Source organism: Marmota marmota, unplaced genomic scaffold (assembly GCF_001458135.2).
Source record: "Marmota marmota marmota unplaced genomic scaffold, marMar, whole genome shotgun sequence".
NCBI lineage: Eukaryota > Metazoa > Chordata > Mammalia > Rodentia > Sciuridae > Marmota > Marmota marmota.
Genome location: NW_025999977.1, coordinates 47902726 through 47924460, shown reverse-complemented (window position 1 = coordinate 47924460; position 21735 = coordinate 47902726). Strand labels below are relative to the sequence as shown.

Here is a 21735-nt window from a genome sequence, read left to right as displayed (position 1 = left end):
TGATTTCTTCTGCAGGTGAGAGTGGTTTCCCAGCGGGTGCTTGGCTTGTACAACCAGAGAACAGGATTCTTCTCTTCTTTCTGGCTACTAAATGCCTATGTGCACTCCACGTTCCAAAGAGGGAAGAAGGGCGAAGTTTCTTGGATGACAATGGACGTTCTACTGTGCAGGATGAGGGCAGAGTGTGTGACATCACCACCACAAGGGTAAGAGTTGCCTTTCTCCATCATTGTCTCTGACACCCATTATTATCAGAGAAAGAGGGGAATGAATCTCAGAGTATCGTGGCAAAGATGAAGGCTAGACACAGGGGGGCCATTCTGGTTGGAAATTCCACTGGATGGTTGGGATGAACAGCTAAAGGAGAAAGAGCATAGTTCCAGAAACATTAGGGGGGAGTTGTGTTGAGAGACACCGCAGGCCACCTTTTGGAAGGTGTCTAGTACACATTCAGCCCCCTTCCCTTTTTTTGTAGTTTATACACATAGAAGTAACACTACAGTTATTGTGAAAAGATTCCATTTGTGTCCATTTGAGTCAGTTTGGCTTAAAATGGATGCTGTGGAGCTAGAACTGGTGCAAATCTGGCTCAGGTCACAGTGGGTGGTTTGTGGAAATACTGGCCCAAGGCTCAATTTGTTTGAGACATATAATGTTTAAAACATGCTGGATCGATTCTAATTAAACTTGAGATATTCCACATAAAAATTAGCATTTCTCTGCTCTCCAGGAACATGGAATGATAAGTCTACACTGGGCCTCTGTCCCCAAGAAAGACTGCAGTGCTATGTGGCCTCTGCCTCTTACATAAGTAAGGACAGTCCACCCACCAGCCTCGACTTACTTGTTTGGCCACTGAAGGTGCTGACTTTTGCAATGCCTGCATCTTTCTGCTCAGTCTTAGCTGGATTTTCCCTTTGCTTTTGTCAGTTCCTCCAGATTAAAGTGAGTATTTTTCACTAGACTATGGGCAACAGATAGCATAAGGAACTGCAGCCGTAGAGAGGACAGTAGATGATCCCTTCTGAGAAGGAGCTTGGCGTGTAGAGTGAGCAGCTAACAGAAGTGTGCAGAGCAGGGAGGAGCACAGAGAGCACTGTAACGGCTGTGATAAGTGCTGGTATAAAGGTGTACGTTAGAGGCAGCGAGAGACCGAGTAAAGCAGGGGAGATGGGGAAGGAGAGCTGCTGATTTATCCCCTGTGCATCTGAATTCTCACCTCCTTTCCCTGAGCACCAGGACTTTGCAAACAGACCTTTGTATGTGTGTTACTCCAAGTAACACGGTTCAGTTGGAGAAGTGCTGGGGTATTTACACAGGTTAGAGGCCTCTCTTGGAGAAAAGTCCACATTTCACTGGTTGATCAAAGCTATGATCTGCGATGCTTTGCCTGTTACAAGTAGGACAGCTCTCTGGCTGTGTGGCTTGCTAAGTCACTTGGCCTTCTGAGTGGCTCTCTATTTGTGCTTGCAGTGTGAAGTACACAGATCCCTGGAGTTTCCAGAGAGGAGCAGTCACTAAATAGAGACCCAGCAGGAATGAACACAACTTTTAATAGGATTGTACCAGGTAGCAGGAGGAAGAGAGTTCATTTTGTTTAACTCAGTGTTTAAAAGGTGAGTTCAGGTTAGGATTGCTGTAGAGTAGGGTGACCTTGGGGGTCAGAGACTGTGCCAACAGTGTGTTGTCAGCTGTGGCCCATGCTGGGAGAACATGCCAAATGCAGAACAGGCCTGGGAGGGAGTTTCCTTGTCTGACTGACTGCTGAGATGGACATTTACATAAAGGCCTCCTCCGTGGGCTAGGCTGACCACTTCAAAAGCTCTTGGAGGGAAGGGCTTCATTCAGGACCTTGGAAGGCCCAGGTGATGCTGACCCCTGGGCACAAAGACTTAAATCCAGAAGGTTCTTTGAAGATTCCTGTCTTCTATTTTGGCTCTGGACTTGTCCATCTAAATGCCTCACAAATATTTATTTCTCAGAATAACACTATTTAGCTGCTGTGAAGTTGCTGACTCATGAGGTAAGAATTCAGGTGTCTCCATTTCTAGATCCACAGCCAGGGTACCCAGTGCCACTGCATTTAGTCACACTCTTTGCTCTTCCTGATCCATCACTGATTTCTGATCTTTTTTTTTTTATTTTTTGTAGTTATTTTATTTGTTTATTTTTATGTTATTTTTATTTGTTTATTTTTATGTTGTGCTGAGGATCGAACCCAGGGCCTCACACATGCTAAGCAAGCACTCTATCACTGAGCTACAGCCCCAGCCCCTGATTTTCTGTTTTTTATATATTACCCAAACTGGGATATGGGGAGCCTACTGCAAAAGAAGACTATCAGTGGGCGAGGCCCCTGGTGTGAGGTCCTGAGGAGGAGACACTGGTGTGAATCAGACTGAGTTTAGATTTTCAGTTGATTAGACTTTCTTGGTTTTCTATGGTATATTCTCACATGGTGTTGTTAATCTCTTTTCTATTACTATAATAAAATATATGAGGCTAAGTAATTTGTAAAGAAAAGAGGTTTATTTAATTCAGTTTTGAAGTTGAAAGTTCAAACAGCATGGTTGGCCCTGCTGGCTGCATTGCACCATGGAGGTGAGGAGACATCGTGTAGTGAAATCAGGAAGACAGAAAGAACGATGCAAAGGTCAGGCTTTCTCTTTACAACAACTTTCTTTCATAAAAACCTATTCAGGGTCCCACAAGAACGACCTTAATCCCTTCCCAGGTCAGTTCCTTCAGTGACCTGAACAGTTCCCAGTAGGCCCCACCTCTTAAGGGTCCCACCATCTCTCAGCATTGCCACACTGGGGACAGAGCTTCTAACACTTGAACCCTTAGGGGACAAAGCCCTTTCACACTGTAGCACATGGTGTAGTCAGGAATTGAAGTTAGCAAGGCCGACTTTTAAAAATCAAGATGATTTCTTTTTTGCACTTAATATAATGAAATGAAACTCTTAAAAGAATGTTCCAAAAAGATGGCAGTATTAATGCTGAAAATGGCCTGGTTTTGCCTTTGATGAAATGACTAATATAGATTTTTTTTTTTGAACAGTGAAAGGAAAAAGGTATTTAGGATTTTATTCATTTTTATGGAATTGATTTTAAAAAATGTTTCTGTCCAATAAGAAAAACTGGCATGTATTATTATACTTTTTTTGCTGAACAAAGCAAGCATTATGAAAGACAGTCATGCATGTGTGTATAGGTATATGTGTCAGCTTTGAAAACACAATATCTATACTATTTTTTACGTGAATTTGAGAGTATAAAGCAAAGATAGCAGAAAGTTGACTAAGAAGAGAAAAATAGGGATTAATGTTTTTGAAGATTTCATAGGGCAGATAGAAGTGAATCAATGTAGGGTTTTTTCCCCCCTTTTTTTCAGTCTAACAAACACAAAGAGAGAGAAAGTGACCAAATATTGTATGTAGTATTATCACCCTGAGTGATTTGGGTTGATGGTAGATAGGAAAATCAATAGTGTGTCTAAGCTTTTCCTTTGGAAGAACATGAAAATAATGATTTGTCCTTCTACATTGTGGCTAAATGTCCACAGATATACCTAATTTGAGAAGGCACAGGTCCTCAGCATGCTAGTACCCACACACCTACAGAAGGGATAACATTCTTTATTGAGGATGGCAAATTAGAACGTAAGATGGTGTACTTCTTCCCACTTAAAAAAAAGTTTAAGTACTCCTATTTGGGGCAGAGTAATAACAGTCTTGCTCATAAAAACTGGATCATGTTGGCCAGACTGAGCCTTAGATTTCTTCATTTGCAATATGGGGTCAATGATCTACTTGTCAGGGTGGCTGCATTTGGCTATTATGAATAATGTTATTATGAACACTAGGTTCATGCTTTTTGTTTAAACACATATTCATAAAGGAAATGATTCATTTATTCAGTTATTGCCTGAATAGTCACTGCCTACAAGTGTCCAGGTACGGCACCAGTTGATGGGAATAAAAGGTTGGACAATAGTGTAGATGAAAGCACTTTCCATGGTATGTGGCCTGAAAAAGGTGCTTAGTAAATTTTTCTTAAATCCTTTTCACTGGAGAATTTTAATGTGCATAGAAATAGAATAATACATTCAATTTCTGTGTACCCTTTACCCTGCTACCAAGACAATTAATGCATGGCCATCTTGTCTGATCAGTGTCCTTGCTTTCTCCATGTATTATAAAAATGATCCCAAATGCTGCATAATGTTTTGCATAAATATTTTAGTATTTATTTACAAAAAATAAGGACTCTCTTTTAAGAACATAATTGCAATACCATTAGGACACTGAAAAATTAATAACAATTCTTTTATATTATGAAGTGTCTACTTGGTGTTTGAATGCCCCTGACTTTTATATATACTCGTGCATTTGGCTTATTAGAATCGGGGTCCACACAAAGCTTATATGTTGGTTCTAGTTAGGTGTCTCTTAAATAGACTTGACCCATGTCATTCACCCTTAATGGTTTCCTACAGTCTGGATTTTGCTGAATGCATCCCATTGGTGTCATGAACAGGGTCCTCTAAAATCTCTTATTTTGTTTCAGCTGGAAGTTAGGTCTAAAAGGTTTAATAAAATTTACGTCATTTTTTTGACTGCCATATTGCAGACTTGTATGTGTACTTCTATAGGGGGACATGCAGTCTTATCTCCTTTTGTTACATAGGTCGTGCAGGAGGTCAGATATCATCAGCTTTTAAGTTGGGTTTTAGCAGCCACTGATGACCATTGCCTAGATCTGTTATTTCATGATGAATTGCAAAATAGTGAGATTTTAATTCTATTATTATTTTATTCAACAGCTGAAACTCTTTTTTATGACAATTTTTATTGAGATGTACTTCATATCACAGTAAAGTCAACTTTTTTAAAAAATGTATAATTTGGTGGTTCTTAGTATATTCACAAGGTTGTGCAACCATTTTCATACAGAATATTTTTGTCATTTCCCAAAGAAGTATATACCTGTTAGCAATCCCCATTTTTTTCTTCCCCCCAACCTCTAGTAATCACCAATATGCTTCCCATCTCTACAGTTTTGCTTATTGTGAGTATTTCATGTACAGTTATGTTACACATATTTCAGTCATTGATGCACCACATATACAACAGTGGTCCCATTAGATTGTGTCTCATAGCTGTCTTACTTGGTATAAGCAGACTCTATGATGTTTGCACAATGACAAAGTAGCCTAATGACATGTTTCTCAAAACTATCCCCATTGTTAAGCAACATGTGGCAGTAAATGGAATCATACAACATGTGACTTTTATTCATCTAGCTTCTTTCATTAGCATAATATTTTCAGGTTGATTCATGTCGATACCTATAGTATGTGTCAGAACTTCATTTTTTTATGGTCAATAATAGTTCACTGTGTGGATATACCACATTTATTTATGTACTAATCAACTGATGGGCCTTTGGATTATCTCCTCTTTTTGGCTATTATGAATAATGTTATTATGAACATTAGTTTTGTGCACTTGTTTTTTTTTTTTGTTGTTGTTGTTGTTTGTTTGTTTGTTTTGTACTAGAGATTCAACTCAGGGCCACATCCCTTGCCCTTTTTTGTATTTTATTTAAAGACAGAGTCTCACTGAGTTGCTAAGCACCTCACCATTGCTGAGGCAGGCTTTGAACTCTTGATCCACCTGACTCAGCCTCCTGAGCCACTGGGATTATAGGTGTGTGCCACCACGCCTGAAGTGCATTTGTTTAAACACAGATTTTTCAACTATCTTAGTAACTATCACAGATTTTCAACTATCTATGGGTGGAATTGCTAGGTCACATCATAGCCCAATGTTTAACTTTTTGAGGAGTGGGCCTAAATTCTTTCCCCAAATGGCTACACCATTTTACACTACCACTGGTAACACACAAAGGTTGAAATTGTTCACATTCTCATCAACACTTGCATTATAATATAACACTTGTATTACTTTTTGACTAACCATCACAGTGGTGTGATGTGGTGTCTACCTGTTTTTTTTTTTTTTTACTTTTTCCTGGTGATTTTGATTGCATTTCTCTAAGGGCTAGTAATATTGAGCATCTTCTCTTGTACTTTTTGGCCATTTATGCATTTTCTGACAAGTATTTATCATTTGCTTATTTTTAAGTAGATTATTTATCTTTTACTTTGAGCTCTTTACTTATGGATATTAGAGCTTCTTAGATATATTATTTGTAATTTTTTCTTCCCATTTACTTTTTTCTTTGTAGTTGCCCTTGATTTGATAGGGTCTTTCAAAGCACAATTTTAATTTTGATGAAGTCAATTTATGTAAGAAAAATGAATTTCTGTAGTAGTTAGTGGCTCTTTTCTGTACTCTGAATTGTTCTAATTCTCTTTCTGTCTTCCTGTGTCAAGATCACCCTGTCTTAATTACTGGAGTTATGTAAAATATTTTGACAGTCACAACATGAGAGTCCTTCAACCTTGTTCTGCTTTTTCATGTTTGTTTTGGCTATCTTGGATCATTTGCTTTTCATATGAATTTTAGAATCAAATTGTCAATTTCTGAAAAAAGAAAACAGCTGGAATTTTGATAGGGATTAGATTGGATTCATAGATTAATTTCTGGAGTATTGCTGTTTTAACAACAGTAAATCTTCCAATTTATAAATGTGGAATGCCTTTCCCTTTATTTATGACTTCTTTAATTTGATTCAGCAGCATTTTACAGCTGTCATCATATAAGTTTACACCACTTTTGTTAAATTTATTCCTTTATTGCTATGAGTTTTATTATTTTTGAATCTATTATAAATATGATTGTTTTCTTTTTTTAGTTTTAATTTTTTTAGTTATATATGACAGTAGAATATATTTTGGCATATCATACATACATGGAGTATAACTTCCCATTTTTGTGGTTGTACATGATGTGGAGTCCTACTGGTTGTGTATTCATATAAGAACATAGGAAAGTTATTCATTCTACTGTCTTTCCTATTTTGGGGATTGGCTTGTTTCACTTGTAGCATAATAGTCTACAGTTCCATCCATTTACCAGAAAATGCCACAATTTCATTCTTCTTTATGGCTGAGTAATATACCATTGTATATATGTACCACATTTTCTTTATCCATGCATCTGTTGAAGAGCATCTAGGTTGGTTCCATAGCTTAGCTATTGTGAATTGAGCTGCTATAAACATTGATGTGACTTCGTCACTATAGTATGCTGATTTTAAGTCCTTTGGTTATATTCTGAGGAGTGGTATAACTGGGTCAAATGGTGGTTCCATTGCAAGTTTTCTGAGGAATCTCCATACTGCTTTCCATAGGGGTTGCATCAATTTATAGTCCCTCCAGCAATGTATGAGTGCACCTTTGCCCCCACATTCTTGCCAACATTTATTGTTACTTGTATTCTTGATAATTGCCATTCTGACAGGAGTGAGATGAAATCTCAGTGTAGTTTTCATTTGCATTTCTCTAATTGCTAGAGATGTTGAACATTTTTTCATACATTTGTTGACTGATCATATTTCTTCTGTGAAGTGTCTTCAGTTCCTTTGCCCATTTTTTGATTGGTTTATTTGTTTGTTTGTTTGTTGTTGTTATGTTTTTGAGTTATTTATATATCCTGGAGATTAGTGCTCCATCTGAGGTGGAAATGGCAAAGATTTTCTCCCATTCTGTAGGCTCTCTCTTCATATTCTTGATTGTTTCCTTTGATCTGAAGAAACTTTGTAATTTGATACCATTCCATTTATTGATTCTTGATTTCACTTCTTGCACTTTAGGAGTCTTGTTGAGGAATTTGTTTCCTAAGCCAACATGAGAGAGAATTGGGCCTACTTTTTCTTCTATTAGGCATAGGGACTCTGGTCTAATGCCTAGGTCCTTGATCCATTTTGAGTTCAATTTTGTGCACGGTGAGAGAGAGGGGTCTATTTTCATTTTCCTACCTAAGGATTTCCATTTTTCCCAGCACCATTTGAGGAAGTGCAGCACCATTTGAGGAAGTGGCTAATTTTTCTCCAATGTATGTTTATGACATCTTTGTATAGTATGAGATAACTGTATTCATGTGAGTTTTTCTCTGTGTCTTCTATTCTGTTCCGTTGGTCTTTGTGTCTGTTTTGGTGCCAATATCATGCCGTTTTTGTTACTATAGCTTCATAGTATAGTTTAAGGTCTGGTATTGTTATGCCTCCTCCTTCACTTTTCTCACTGATGATTGCTTTGGCTATTCTGGGCCTCTTATTTTTTGAAATGAATTTCATGACTGCCTTTTCTATTTCTATGGGAACATCATTGAAATTTTAATAGAAATCACTTTAAATCTGTATAGCAATTTTGGTAATATGGCCATTTTGACAATATTAACTCTGCCTATCTAAGAACATAGGAAATCTTTCCATCTTCTAAGGTATTCTTCAATTTCTTTTTTTAATGTTCTATAGTTTTCATTGAAGAGGTCTTTCACATCTTTTGTTATATTGATTCCCAGATATTTTATTTTCTTTGAGGCTATTGTGAGTGGGATAGTTTTCCTAATTTCTCTTTCAGTCTCTTTCATCATTGATGTATAGGAATGCAATTGATTTATGAGTGTTCATTTTATATCCTGCTACTTTGCTGAATTCAATAAATGTAATTGTTTTCTTAATTTCATACATATTTTCTTATTATTGGTATATAAAAATAGTATTGATTTTTGCATATTAATCTTGCTTCCTGAAACACTGCTGAGCTTACTAGTTTTTATAATTTGTAAGTGTGTGTTTGTATTATGAAGTATTTTCCATGCACATGATCACATTACCTACAAATAGGAATAGTTCAACTTTTTTCTTTTCAATCTGAATGCATGTTATTTCTTTTTCTAGTCTAATTCCCCCCAACCCCCAAACTTCCAGTTTATTGAATAAATGTGACAAGAGTCAGCAACCATGTTCTATTACTGAGCAAAGCTTTCAGTCTTGCAGCTTTAAGTATGGTTTTAGCCATGGGTTTCAGCTTGGGAAAGTTCCCTTCTATTCCTAATTTGTTGAATATTTGGGGTTTATTTTTCATAATTTTCAAAAAAATATTTATTTTTTTTCAGAGAAAAATGGCAATAGCCAATTGGAACCTACTTATTCTTCAACTCTAATTTTGTTTTCTTTAAATTTAGAAGTGACTTACTGATTTACTATTTTAAACACCCCCCCTTCCTCTTTAAATGTTTACCATCTACTTGTGCCGAGTTCTTCCAAGGAGACTGCTCACGAGCCTATGTATATCTCTAGGTCCTCACTTTGCTCCTTTTACCAAAAAATGCAAAACACAATTCCATCTTGCATTTTAAGGGCGCCAATTGTCAAAAATAGGGAAAAAAAAATCTTTGGATTAGCCAATTAAGTTGTGAATGTTTGACTTTTATGATCATGAAAATGTGCTGGATTTTTATCAAATGCTTCTTCTGCATTTATTGCATTGGTGATGCAATTTCCCCCCTTTATTCCATTACTTGGTTTATTTATAATATGTTAAATCAACTTTGCATTCCTGAAATAAATTGCAATAGTCAAGGTATGTAATCCTTTCCGTATGTTGTTAGATTTGGTTTGCTAGTGTTTTATTGAGGGGTTTTGCATGTGTGTTCATAAGGTATATTGAGCTGTGGTCTTTTTGTCCTGTCTTTTTCTAGTTTTGGTATTAGGGTAATACTGGCTTCATAGAATGAGTTAGGAAGTGTGTCTTTCTTTTTTAGTTTTTGGGAGAGTTTGTAAAGAACTGGTGTTTGTTCTTTAAGTATGTGATAGAATTCACCCGTAGAGCTATCTATCTCTATCTGAATCTTCCATGTGGAAAAAGTTTTATTACAAAGTCAGTATCTTGTTATAAAATTATTAAGATTTTCTTTTTCTCCTGTCAGTTTTTGTAGGTTGTGTCTTTCTAGCAATTTGTCCGCTTTTTCTAGGTTATCTAATCTGTGAGTACACAATTATTTATTGTATTTCCTTTTAATTCTTTTCCATTTCAGTAAAGGTCAATAATGATATACCCTGTTTCATTGTTGCTTTTGCTAATTTGGTTCTTCTCTTATTTTTTCTTGGCTAGTTTGACTAAAGAGGTATCAATTTTGTTGATGTTTAAAAACAACCAGCTTTTGGCTTTGTTGATTATTTTTATTCATACTCTTCATTTACTTCTTTCGATTTTAATCCCTTATTATTTCATTCTTCAGTTTACTTTGGGTTTAATTTCCTCTTCTCTTTCTAGTTCCTTAAAATAGAAGGTTGTGAGATTGTGATCTTTCTTTTCCCATAGGTGTGTAAAGGTATAAATTTTGTTCTAAACACTGTTTTAGCAGCAACCTGTAATTTTATTGTATTGAATTTTTGTCTTTGTTCATCTCAAAGTATTCTTTAAATTTCCCTTGTAATTTCTCCTTTGACTTAATGTTGATTTCCATTTAAAAAAATTCCTGAATTTTCTTTTGTTACTGACATATAAGAGCATTACTTTGCAGTTGGTGTATATATTTGTTCTATTTTAATATTTTTGGCTATAGTTTGGATTTTGAAGTCCACCAAAGCCCGAGTATTGTTGGCTTGGTCCTCAGCCTATGGTGCTATTGGGAGGTGATGAAACCCTTAGAAGGTGGGGCCTAGTGGAAAGAGGTTAGGTCTTTGTGAACATGCCTTTCAAAGGGTTATTAAGAACCTGGTCCCTCATTTTCCTTTGCTTCTTCTCTTTGCTTCTTGATTGCTGTGAGGTGAACAGGGCTCCTCCACCAGATACTCCCATCATGATGTATTGTGGCTCCACAGGCCCAACATGACAGGGCTAAGTGATGATGGACTGCAACCTCTGAAACCATGAGCCAACCAAACAAACCTTTCCTCCTTTCAAGTTGATTATCTCAGGTATTCTGTCACAGTGATGAAAAGCTGACTAGCACATATTAATATTTATTGAGGCATGTTTTATAATTTAATGTGGTCTAACTGGAGAATTTTTCATGTACATTTGAGAAGAATATATGTTCTGCCGTTATTAGGTGATGTGCATTATTGTTTTCTGTGAGATTTTGTTGTTTTATAATGTTCAAATCTTTTTTTTTTGTGGATCTTATGTCTAATTTTTGGAATATTTTTGAATTATGTATTTTTCCCTTCAGGACTGTCATTTTTTTCATCGTGTACTTTTGGGTGGGGGTTCTATTGCTATACACATACACATATTATGCTTTCTTGATGGATTGACCCTTTTATTACTATAAAATGCCTTTTGCCTCTAGTAACAATTTTTTTCTTAAATTTTATTTTTTTCACAAAATAATGAGTTAGTACTCTAGTACTATCCAGAGATAGCCAATGCATTTCTTCCTTTTCATAAATTATCATGGTGAACTTAGGAATTTTTGTACACTTGGTGTGTCTCAGTCCGTTACAGACCTTTTCCCCTTTTTGAGGGACAAATTTTCTGTCTTTGACCAGTAGGAGTCTCCTTAAGTTGACCTTGAGTCCTTTTGACTCTTGCCCCTGTCATTTTGATAGTTTCAGACTTTCTGGTACAGCAAGATAATGCAGGCTCATTTTGTCCATTTACCCCAGACTGGGGATTGGCCATTCCTCCAAGGATCTCCAGCTCTTTTTAGTGAGAAATCATATTTAGAGGTGTCAGTCTGATCTAACTCAGGATGCTCCTTGCTTCTCTGTTGCTGTCTTCCCCTTGGTTCTCCAAGGAACAGAGTGACTGATGTGCAGTAAGTTTGTCGATATGTGTCCTTGGGATCTGTACTTATGGAGAAGTGAAGGGCGAAAGGAGGAGTTTTTGACAAAGACATCAGCTGACTCCGGGAAAGCTCTGGAGCTGGGTTGAGCACCTCGAGAAAAAGATGTGGGATCTTTATACCCCTCTAGTGGACGAATCACTGGATGTGGGCTGGCCTGAGGGATGAGTGTGACCCTGGGCAAGACAGTTATCTTTGGCTGAGGGTGATTCCCCAAGAGGGGCCTTGCTGACAGCCTTCAGCTGTTAACACTCCCTGCAGGGACAAGAAGGAGTGCCTCCGTTCTGAAGTGGAGATAGGAGCGATGCCCAAGCAGCTCCCAGAGTCTGGTCATTTATTCCAGGCCTTTTTCAGTGGACAGAGCAAGGAAAAGAAAATAAATTTTTTCCCTTATCAAAAAATAAACCATGAATTTATTGTAATATCTCCATGTAAAATCCAGAGCAGTGAGTTTTTACTTAATTTATATGAGTTTTGTATTTGTGTTTCTTTTATTCTGTATCAGAATCTTGGGGTGATTAATAATAGTAACCTAACAGATTATTTGCTTATCCCATGTGCGTGTATCAGAGTTTCAGAATAATCATATCAATGTGATTATTAAAAGTATTTTAAGATCTCTATAATTTTTTCCTAGGATATATACCAGTAGGGATGCCCACATTCTTGTTTTAAAAATGCCTTGAGATAATTAATCTCTCTGAGGTTAAGCCACCAATGATACATAGTAGGATTTACTTTTTTAAGAAATGCCTGTTTCATTTGTATTTGACTTTGTTTCAGAATTATGTGAAATATTTATGCTATCCTCAACTTTAGCTTTCAACACTGTCCCTCATACACTGTTCCCTTTCTCTCTAGATGAGAAAGCATTTTATTAATTTTTTAAAAATATCTTTTTTAGTTGTAGGTGGATACAATACCTTTATTTCATTTATTTACAAGTGGTGCTGAGGAATGAACCCAGTGCTTCACACACGCTAGGCGGGGGCTCTACCGCTGAGTCGCAACCCCAGTTCCTGCGTTTTATTAATTTTTGACTGATGTTTCCACTGTTTCCTTTTCTTCATATAAGTGTGCACCCTGCCAACACAGTGGATGTGTGTGTGTGTGTGTGTGTGTAGTCATAATTGCCCCTTGCTAGGTAAATTGTAGCATGTATTGACACTTTTCTATAACTTGTAATTTTCCTCCCACTTAACTAAAGCATCTTAGAAATCACATATATTGGGAGGTAGACCATAATTTTTTTTTTCAGCCAGTCTTCTATTGATGGACATTTGGGCTGTTTTCAATTATTCAAGTGTTTTCAATTTGTGCCTATCTTTGGGAAAGATTTCTAGAAGCGAGATTGCTGGGTTAAAGGGTAAATGCCTACACATTTTTACTAAATTTTGCCAAATCCTCCTCCCTAGGGGTTCTCTTTCCTTTTGCATTCCCACTACAGTATGAAGAGTGCCTGTTTCTCTGTAGAATTATCAACAGAATATGTAGCCCTATTTTTGGATTTTTTCCCCCAAATTGATACATTAGATGTGATATTTCAGCATAGTCTTAATGTACATTTCTTTCCTTGCTTTTTTTCCCTGTGAACTGTTTGTTCCTTTTCTCCCATTTTTTTGTATCTCTAGTATTCTTTCTTCTCTGCTTTAAAATTCTTTATATGTCAGGCATATTAAATTCTTGTCTGTGATACATAGGCAAATATATTTTTTTGCATTCCTTTTTTATGTTGCTCTGGTATGTTTTTTTTTTTCCTATACCAAAACAAACAACAACGAACCAATACAAAAAAAAAAAAAAGCAAAAATACTTAAATGTAATCAAATTTTCTTTCTTTCTTGTTTTTCTGTGTTTCTGAGTTAGAATAGTTTATTCTGGTTTATTTTAAATGAACTGATCCATGTTTTCATTTAGTAGATGTATGGTTTACTATATGCCTATATTATCAATAGCTATATGTACAACCCTATCAATATCTTCACACATACATTATATAAATAGTCATCCCTTGGTATCCATAGGGCGTTGGTTTCAGAACACCTGTAGGTATCAAAACCCGCAGTTGCTCAAGTTCCTTACATAAAGTGGTGTAGTATTTTCATAAAACCTATGCATATTCTCCCAGGAACTTTCAGTCATCTCTACGTTAGTTGTAATAACTAATACAATGTAAATGCTATGCAAATAGTATTAGACTGAATAATGACAAGAGAAAACAGTCTGTACATGTTTAAGATAGACGCAATTTTTTTTTTTTTTAAATTGATCTATGGTTGGTTGAATCCTTGGATGAGGAACCCATGGATAGGGAGGGTATTTTAGTTAGCTTTGTCATCACTGTGACCAAAAAACCTGACAAGAACAACTTAGAGGAGGAAAAGTTTATTTGGGGGCTCAACATTTCCGAGGTCTAAGTACAGACACGGCTGATTCTATTGCTCTGGGCCCGTGGTGCAGCACCTCATGGTGGAGGGGAAGGGAGGAGAAAAGCAGCTCAGAACATGATGACCAGGAAGCAGAGCAGGGCTCTGCCCACCAGGGGCAAATATATACCCCCAAAGCGCAACGCCCAGTGACCTACCTCCTCCAAACACACCCTCCCTGCCTACAGTCACCACCCAGTCAGTCCAGTCTGATGGATTAATGCACTGATTAGGGGAAGGCTCTCATAGCCCAATCATTTCACCTGTAAACTTTGACATTTGAGCTTCTGGGAGACACCTCATATGTAACCCATAACAGAGGGCTGATTATAAACATATATACCTTTAAATACTTACGTAAATGTATAAAAATATGTAGAGATATGTCTTTGATTCAATAAATAGTTCCTGAAAGGAGCAAATGAATGTCTATTAAATAAGTTCTTTTCTGAATATAGGAATCTTGAAAGCAATGATGGGCAGCATCCTACTTCTTTAACGTGACCTCTAGAGTGTGCGCTGGACTGCTGTAGAATGGCGAGTCCTGGGTCAGGCATGGCCCCCTGGCTTGGGCCTCTTCCTTCGACACTTAATAGCTATACAATGCCCACGCATCAGTTCTGGTCCTGCTTCCTTGCCTGCCAGGTCCCTAGCTGAGCAGCAAATGAATAAAGACCATTCATAATTGTGGAAGACCGTCTGCATGAGGCGACTGCAGTTTGCAAAGGTGGGAACTCTGTCTTTCCTACCCCTAGTTGGCTGCTGCGGGCCAGACTCAGCCAAGGAAACTGACACCGATTTGGCCTCTCAGCTTGCCTTCTGAGCTGGAGAGTTTGATTTGACCCAGAAAGAGGGTGCTTTCCCTTTTCTCTCTTCTGAAAGCTGCGTAACAAGAGATCCCTGGTTTTATGATGTGTGTTGCTTTTATGACTAGACTTTGTAGAATGGATGGATCACATTATGGACTCTCCTTCACTCATGCGGAGTAAATAAAGCACCAAGAGGACAGAGCAGGGAGACTGATATTATGGGCGATAACCATGTGCTCTAGAGAAGTGATGTGGAGGGGATGGGAGACGGAGCACACACCCTCTGATGAGGGGACTGACACAGGCTGCTGCCTTTCTACTGCGGACTTCCAGGACAGCCAAGCCGATGAAAAATAATCCACCAGAAGATAACTTCCATTAAAGTCTTAGCATCCGCTTAGCTAAACCAGCTTCTTGGAACGTTTTACTACCATATTTGCCTGAGCGTGAGCTGGCTTTCAGAGATCTGAAGTTACATAAATATTTGGACCAAGTCAGGAATTCTGATTTGAGCCTTTCAAAGAAGATATCTAATTAAAAATAGAAAGCAGAGGGGGAAATTTTGAGTTGTTTGACGAGGTCAGCAAATCTAATAAGAGGTACATTAAGCCATGCCATGGTCTCTGGTTTCATGGGGCATAGTATTGGCATCCTGGGAGCCATCGCTGATGTATCCTTTGGGACTGTAGACTTCTTCCTGGGGTGGATGGCTGTATTTTAAAGCTGTGACTTTTGGTGTGACCCTTTCAGAGGAATCTGCCTCTATGACGACCTTGGCTTTGCATAGCACAAGGGGGAAAGAAATTCCTTTCTGACCTTCCTGCTTCCTTTTATGGTATTACTGTCCACCCGCTTCGGCAGTTTAGAAAAACACATCCTCTTTTAGCCCCTCTGTGTCCTTGTCGCTTCTTTCCAATCAATAAGCCAAGTTTTTTTTTTTTTTCAATTCTGCTTTGTAGACTTCTCCTGAACTTGTCTGTGTCTCCTGAGACCCACGCCCCTGTGTGGACTGGGGTCCTGGCCCACTCACTTGTTCTATCATAGCCTGGTGTCCTTGGCTCCAGCCTTTCCCTGAGGCCTCTCTACCCTGCTGCCTGTAGGGTCTTTGTCATTATTATTAAAAGAAAGAGGTTGGTTTTGTTTATGGTTCTGGAGGCTGGGAAGTCTAGCAGTAAGGACAGAAGGGTGAGCCTCGGTGGGGTCTTTCTAAATCACAGACAAATGTAGCCACTCCCGCTTGTTGATTAAGACCCTTTAGTGGTGCTGCCAACAGGGTCAAATCCAGATTCTTCAGACCAATGTGCCAGTCCCTCCATCATCTGCCTTCTGCCCACTCTGAAAACCTCTGTTGAGACACCCTTTACCCTTCTGATTGGTCAACTCTGCCTGAACTGTCAACATTCAGGCTACTTGTAATCTCAGCCATCGAGTCTCTGCAGCCTGGAATCTCTGCTCTTTTCTCAATGATTCCAAGGAAGCTTGAGCCACTTCTGGTATAACCCTTCTGATACTGGATTATTGGATCATAATAAGGGAGAAATGGGGCAGAGGAATCTATGTAGTAGAGAGAACATGGGCTTTGAAGTTAATTCAACCTGGGCTTAAATCTTGGGTTTAATATTTACCTATTGTGTAATCTTGGACTCAAACTTGGACCCAAATCTTGGACTCTGCATAATCATTTTTTTATACACTCTGTTACAGTCTTGGAGGGGTTAAGTGACACATGTGAGCCAGGCATCTAAGTACCTGGTGGGACTGAGTACGGTAAAGTCTCCTATCTTTTTATCTGTACCCTCTGTTCTGAGGAAGTATCAGTATATTGAGTGATGGCAAAACCTATTATTTTCTCTTGGAGAAATGGATCTGGTACATCCCGGTTAGTGTCAGAACTGAAAACAGGCTGTGCATTCAGCCAATATAGACTATCTGTGGAGAGGTAATCATAGATTAGGGCTGTGTGGGAGACTGTGAGGGGGGGGAGATGGGGGAAGAGTGTGTTTGTGTCAGGAAACTGATAGTGCAATTAAATTAAAAAGGTTTTCCTAAGTCAGCTTCCTTCTATGTGGAGGTACCTGAAATACCATCCTATGAAGTGTAATAGTATCTGCAAGATATATGGTACTTAAAGATAGGGAGATAATTATATCCTCTTGATTGTCCATCCCAAACATAGGGAATGGGGCTCTCTTAAAGGAATGACATTGGTGCATAAAGGGAAACCCACATCCTTTGTAAGAGCTGAGCTTAGCAGAGCCCTCCTGGGTGGGCTGGGGCCACGGTGTGGAGAAGAGCAGAGTGCTGTTACTGTGGGTGCATGACTGAGCCCTGGGGACCAGGAGGTATGAGCTGTAAGCCTGGCAGCAGCTAGCCTATGGTGTTGGATGGGTTGAGACCATGAAGATGCTTATACTGTGTAAGTGATCTAAAGTGCATTTTTTGGAGGGTGGGGACAAGAGGAGGAGGTGAAGTTTGAATTCTTAAAAAATAGAAAAATAGGAATTAGTTTTCATAAAAATTATTTTGCATATGGTGTTTCCATTCCTAGCTTTTTGAGGAATCTCTATACTGTTTTCCAGAGTGGTTGTGCTGATTTGCAGTCCCACCAACAATATATGAGTATATTTTTTAAAGAAAATATGATAAACATATACACACAATGGAGTTTTACTCATCCATAAAGAAGAATGAAATTATGGCATTTGCTGGTGAATGGATAGAACTGGAGAGAACATCAGTCAAGTGAAATAAGCCAGACTCACAAAGTCAAGGGTTGAATGTTTTTTCTCATATGCTGAAGCTAGACAAAAAAAAAAAAAAAAAAGAAAAGAAAAAGAAAAGTGTGTGTGTGGAATCTTATAAAAACAGAAGAGAGATCAAAGGAGTAGAGGAAAAGGGTTGAGGGGAAGGAGGAGGGTTGGGAAAAGGGAGGAATGGAGGAATAAAATTGGCCAAAATATTCTGTGTAATATTTGAATATAACAAGTTAATCTCACTTTTATGTATATCTGTAAAGCACTAATTAAAAAAAAAAAACCTATAAATAAACAGAAGGAAGAGCAAAGGAAAAGGAATAGAGGGAGGGAGGAGGGGAAGGAAAGGGGAGTACTAGGGACTGAATTGGAACAAAGTGTATTTCATGCTTGTGTGATTATGTCAAAAGAAACCCCAATATTATGTATAACTATAATTCACTGAAACTCCATATTATGTATAACTGTAATGCACTAATAAAAATTTTTTGTTGCAGTCTTTCCTAAAAAGCAGATTTATAAATTCCAGGGTTTTTTTTTTTTTTTTTTGGTCTTGGTTTTCTTTTCATCAGAATGCGTAATCCTGTGTTCCTCTTTGCTGCATTTCCTGCTGTGTTTTTGGTGTAGCCCATCACCCTGGAAAGGGCAGATTAAAAATAAGCCTGGCAAGCACAGGGGGACTCCTTGCTAATGCCATCCTGTGCTCCTTCCAGGTGCCTCGTGATCGTCCTGGTCCCCCTTCCCAGCCAGCTCTCAACTTCCTGGATCCATAATGGTGTTTGGTGAGTTTTTCCATCGCCCTGGACAAGACGAGGAACTTGTCAACTTGAACGTGGGGGGCTTTAAGCAGTCTGTTGACCAGAGCACGCTCCTGAGGTTCCCTCACACCAGACTGGGGAAGCTGCTCACCTGCCACTCCGAGGAGGCCATCCTGGAACTGTGTGATGATTACAGCGTGGCCGATAAAGAGTACTATTTTGATCGGAACCCCTCCTTGTTCAGATATGTCTTGAATTTTTACTACACGGGGAAGCTGCACGTCATGGAGGAGCTGTGTGTGTTCTCCTTCTGCCAGGAGATCGAGTACTGGGGCATCAACGAGCTCTTCATTGACTCCTGTTGCAGTGGTCGCTACCAGGAACGCAAGGAGGAAAACCACGAGAAGGACTGGGACCAGAAAAGCAACGACGTGAGCACCGACTCCTCATTTGAAGAGTCTTCTCTGTTTGAGAAAGAGCTGGAGAAGTTTGACCAGCTGCGGTTCGGTCAGCTCCGGAAGAAAATCTGGATTCGAATGGAAAACCCTGGGTACTGCCTGTCTGCCAAGCTGATTGCCATCTCCTCCTTGAGCGTGGTGCTGGCCTCCATAGTGGCCATGTGTGTCCACAGCATGTCGGAGTTCCAGAATGAGGACGGGGAGGTGGACGACCCTGTGCTGGAGGGTGTGGAGATCGCCTGTATTGCTTGGTTCACTGGGGAGCTTGCCATCCGGCTGGTTGCTGCTCCCTGTCAAAAGAAATTCTGGAAGAATCCTCTGAACATAATTGACTTTGTCTCCATTATTCCTTTCTATGCCACATTGGCGGTAGACACCAAGGAAGAAGAGAGCGAGGACATTGAGAACATGGGCAAGGTGGTCCAGATCCTTCGCCTTATGAGGATTTTCCGAATTCTGAAGCTGGCCCGGCACTCCGTAGGACTTCGGTCTCTGGGGGCCACGCTGAGACACAGCTACCATGAAGTTGGGCTGCTGCTTCTCTTCCTGTCTGTCGGCATCTCCATCTTCTCCGTGCTTATCTACTCTGTGGAGAAAGATGACCACACATCCAGCCTCACCAGCATCCCTGTCTGCTGGTGGTGGGCCACCATCAGCATGACCACCGTGGGCTATGGAGACACCCATCCTGTCACCTTGGCCGGGAAGATTATCGCCAGCACATGCATCATCTGCGGCATATTGGTGGTGGCCCTTCCTATCACCATCATCTTCAACAAGTTTTCCAAGTACTACCAGAAGCAAAAGGACATTGATGTGGACCAGTGCAGTGAAGACCCACCAGAGAAGTGTCATGAGCTACCTTACTTTAACATTAGGGACATTTATGCACAGCGGGTGCATGCCTTCATTACCAGTCTCTCTTCCGTGGGCATTGTGGTGAGCGATCCCGATTCCACAGACGCTTCGAGCATCGAAGACAATGAGGATGTTTATAACACCGCATCCTTGGAGAATTGCACAGCAAAATGAGCAGGGACATTTGTGCCTGTATCTTGTGTGCCCCTTCCTGACATTAGGTTAACACAGCTTTATAAACCTTAATGGGTTTGTTAAATTCATTTAATTCTCAGGGCGTACCTTTTAGCCATAGTTGGACATTCATTGCTGAATTCTGAAATGATAGAATTATCTTTATTTTTCTCAGTGAGGTCAATGAAATGCCTCGTTCTGAAATTTATTTTTTACAAGAGAGAGTTGTGATATGGTTTTGGAAAAAAAAAACAAAAACAAAGTAAATGATATTGGGTGGGAGTTTTGTTCCGGCTTATGCATCATCCTGTATTTGCCATTTACTCACATTGAGCTAACTGTAAATTACTGACAAGTAGACTCCGAGGTCCAGCTGATGAAGACTACATGCATGTAAGATCCACAAAATGAGACAATGCATGTAAATCCATGTTTATGTCCTAGACATGGAGATTAGGAGCCTAATAAACTTCCTAATTCAGTATGGAGAATGTCTTGTTTGCATGTTTTTATGTCGAGTAAGTACATTTCAGTATGTCTAAAATTAGAAAAGTTTTTTTGTTTTTTTTTCAAATATCAAGAGTGCTTTCTTTATGTATCTGAATTTTGGACACCCACCAATGATATGCTAGTTCAGTTGACTCTTGGCAGGTAGAAGAACAGGTTCAAGATTAAGCCATCCTGTAGGCCAAGTAAACATGCAGGTATTCAGGACATGGGAATGAATTATGTACCCCTACAGGTACATTTCCAGTATATATTTTGAATTTTACAATAATGTCTACTGCTAGGATGAACCCTCATTACCTGAAAATTATGTAGAGAAGAGTAAACCTACACACTCACAGGCAGAGACACATTCAGGGAGTGGAAGGAAGGGGAAGTGTTACACAAAGACGCAGATGTGATTCATTATGGCCACAAGAACAAAACCTAAATCACTGAAAGGATCTAGCTATCCCAATGGCTGGACAACGTTTACAAATAGTGGCAGAGAAGGCAATCACTGCCTCTACCTAGGAGTCCCTCACTGTGAAAGAAGAAACATGTGATAATTGTCAGAGAAGGGACAGAGCAATGCTATCCTGCATGGAGAGAATTTAGCTCAAGTCCTGATTCTGGAGATGAACAGCGACACCGTTCTTTCCCTGAGCTCTTGCAAATGGAGGAGCCATATGGACTCATTATCCAACTTTTATGTTTGCAGATGCATGTCTCTGAGAAAGGGGTGTTGTTTGCAGGTTCCTAGTACCTCTTCAACTCATCCCTCCTCTTGTGTGTCTGTAACTCCTGAGATGGATATAACGAAACAGGGTTCATGGTCACTTCAAATCTGCAGGTTATTTACACACTGTGTGTATGTCATTCCCTGCCCATTAAAAAAAAAAAAATCTGGGATGGGGGTTGAGGCTCAGTGGCAGAGCACTTGCCTAGCATGTATGAGGCACTGGGTTCGATCCTCAGCACCACAGATAAATAAATAAAAAAGACAGATACATCAACAACTAAAAAAATATTTTTTTAAAAAATCCCTCTTATCACCCCAGATGCCTTCTTGATAGTGACACAGATGTAGTTTTGAGGCCTAGCAGTAAAATGTGGGATCCTGTTATTTTAAGGATTACCTGATGAGTTGTGTAGCAACTAATACCGCTTGCTTGGTAACAGCAGTAGTAGCAGTAACAGCAGCAGCAATATACTAATCATAATAATAGACTATTTAAGCAAGTGC

At 39.1% G+C, this 21735-nt stretch overlaps 1 protein-coding gene across 4 annotated transcripts in view; it reads left to right on the top strand.

Annotated features, from left to right (window-relative positions):
- The window catches only part of Kcns3 (potassium voltage-gated channel modifier subfamily S member 3), a 43108-nt gene extending 22617 nt beyond the window's left edge, over positions 1–20491 (top strand). For all 4 annotated transcript variants that reach the window (XM_015479494.2, XM_048804774.1, XM_048804773.1 and 1 more), the window contains 2 exons: positions 16–206; positions 18469–20491. In XM_015479494.2, the coding sequence (XP_015334980.1) occupies positions 18528–20003 (1476 nt within the window). In that variant the 5' untranslated portion in view covers positions 16–206; positions 18469–18527 and the 3' untranslated portion in view covers positions 20004–20491. The remainder of the gene's footprint in view (positions 1–15; positions 207–18468) is intronic.
- The last annotated feature ends 1244 nt before the right edge of the window (positions 20492–21735 follow it).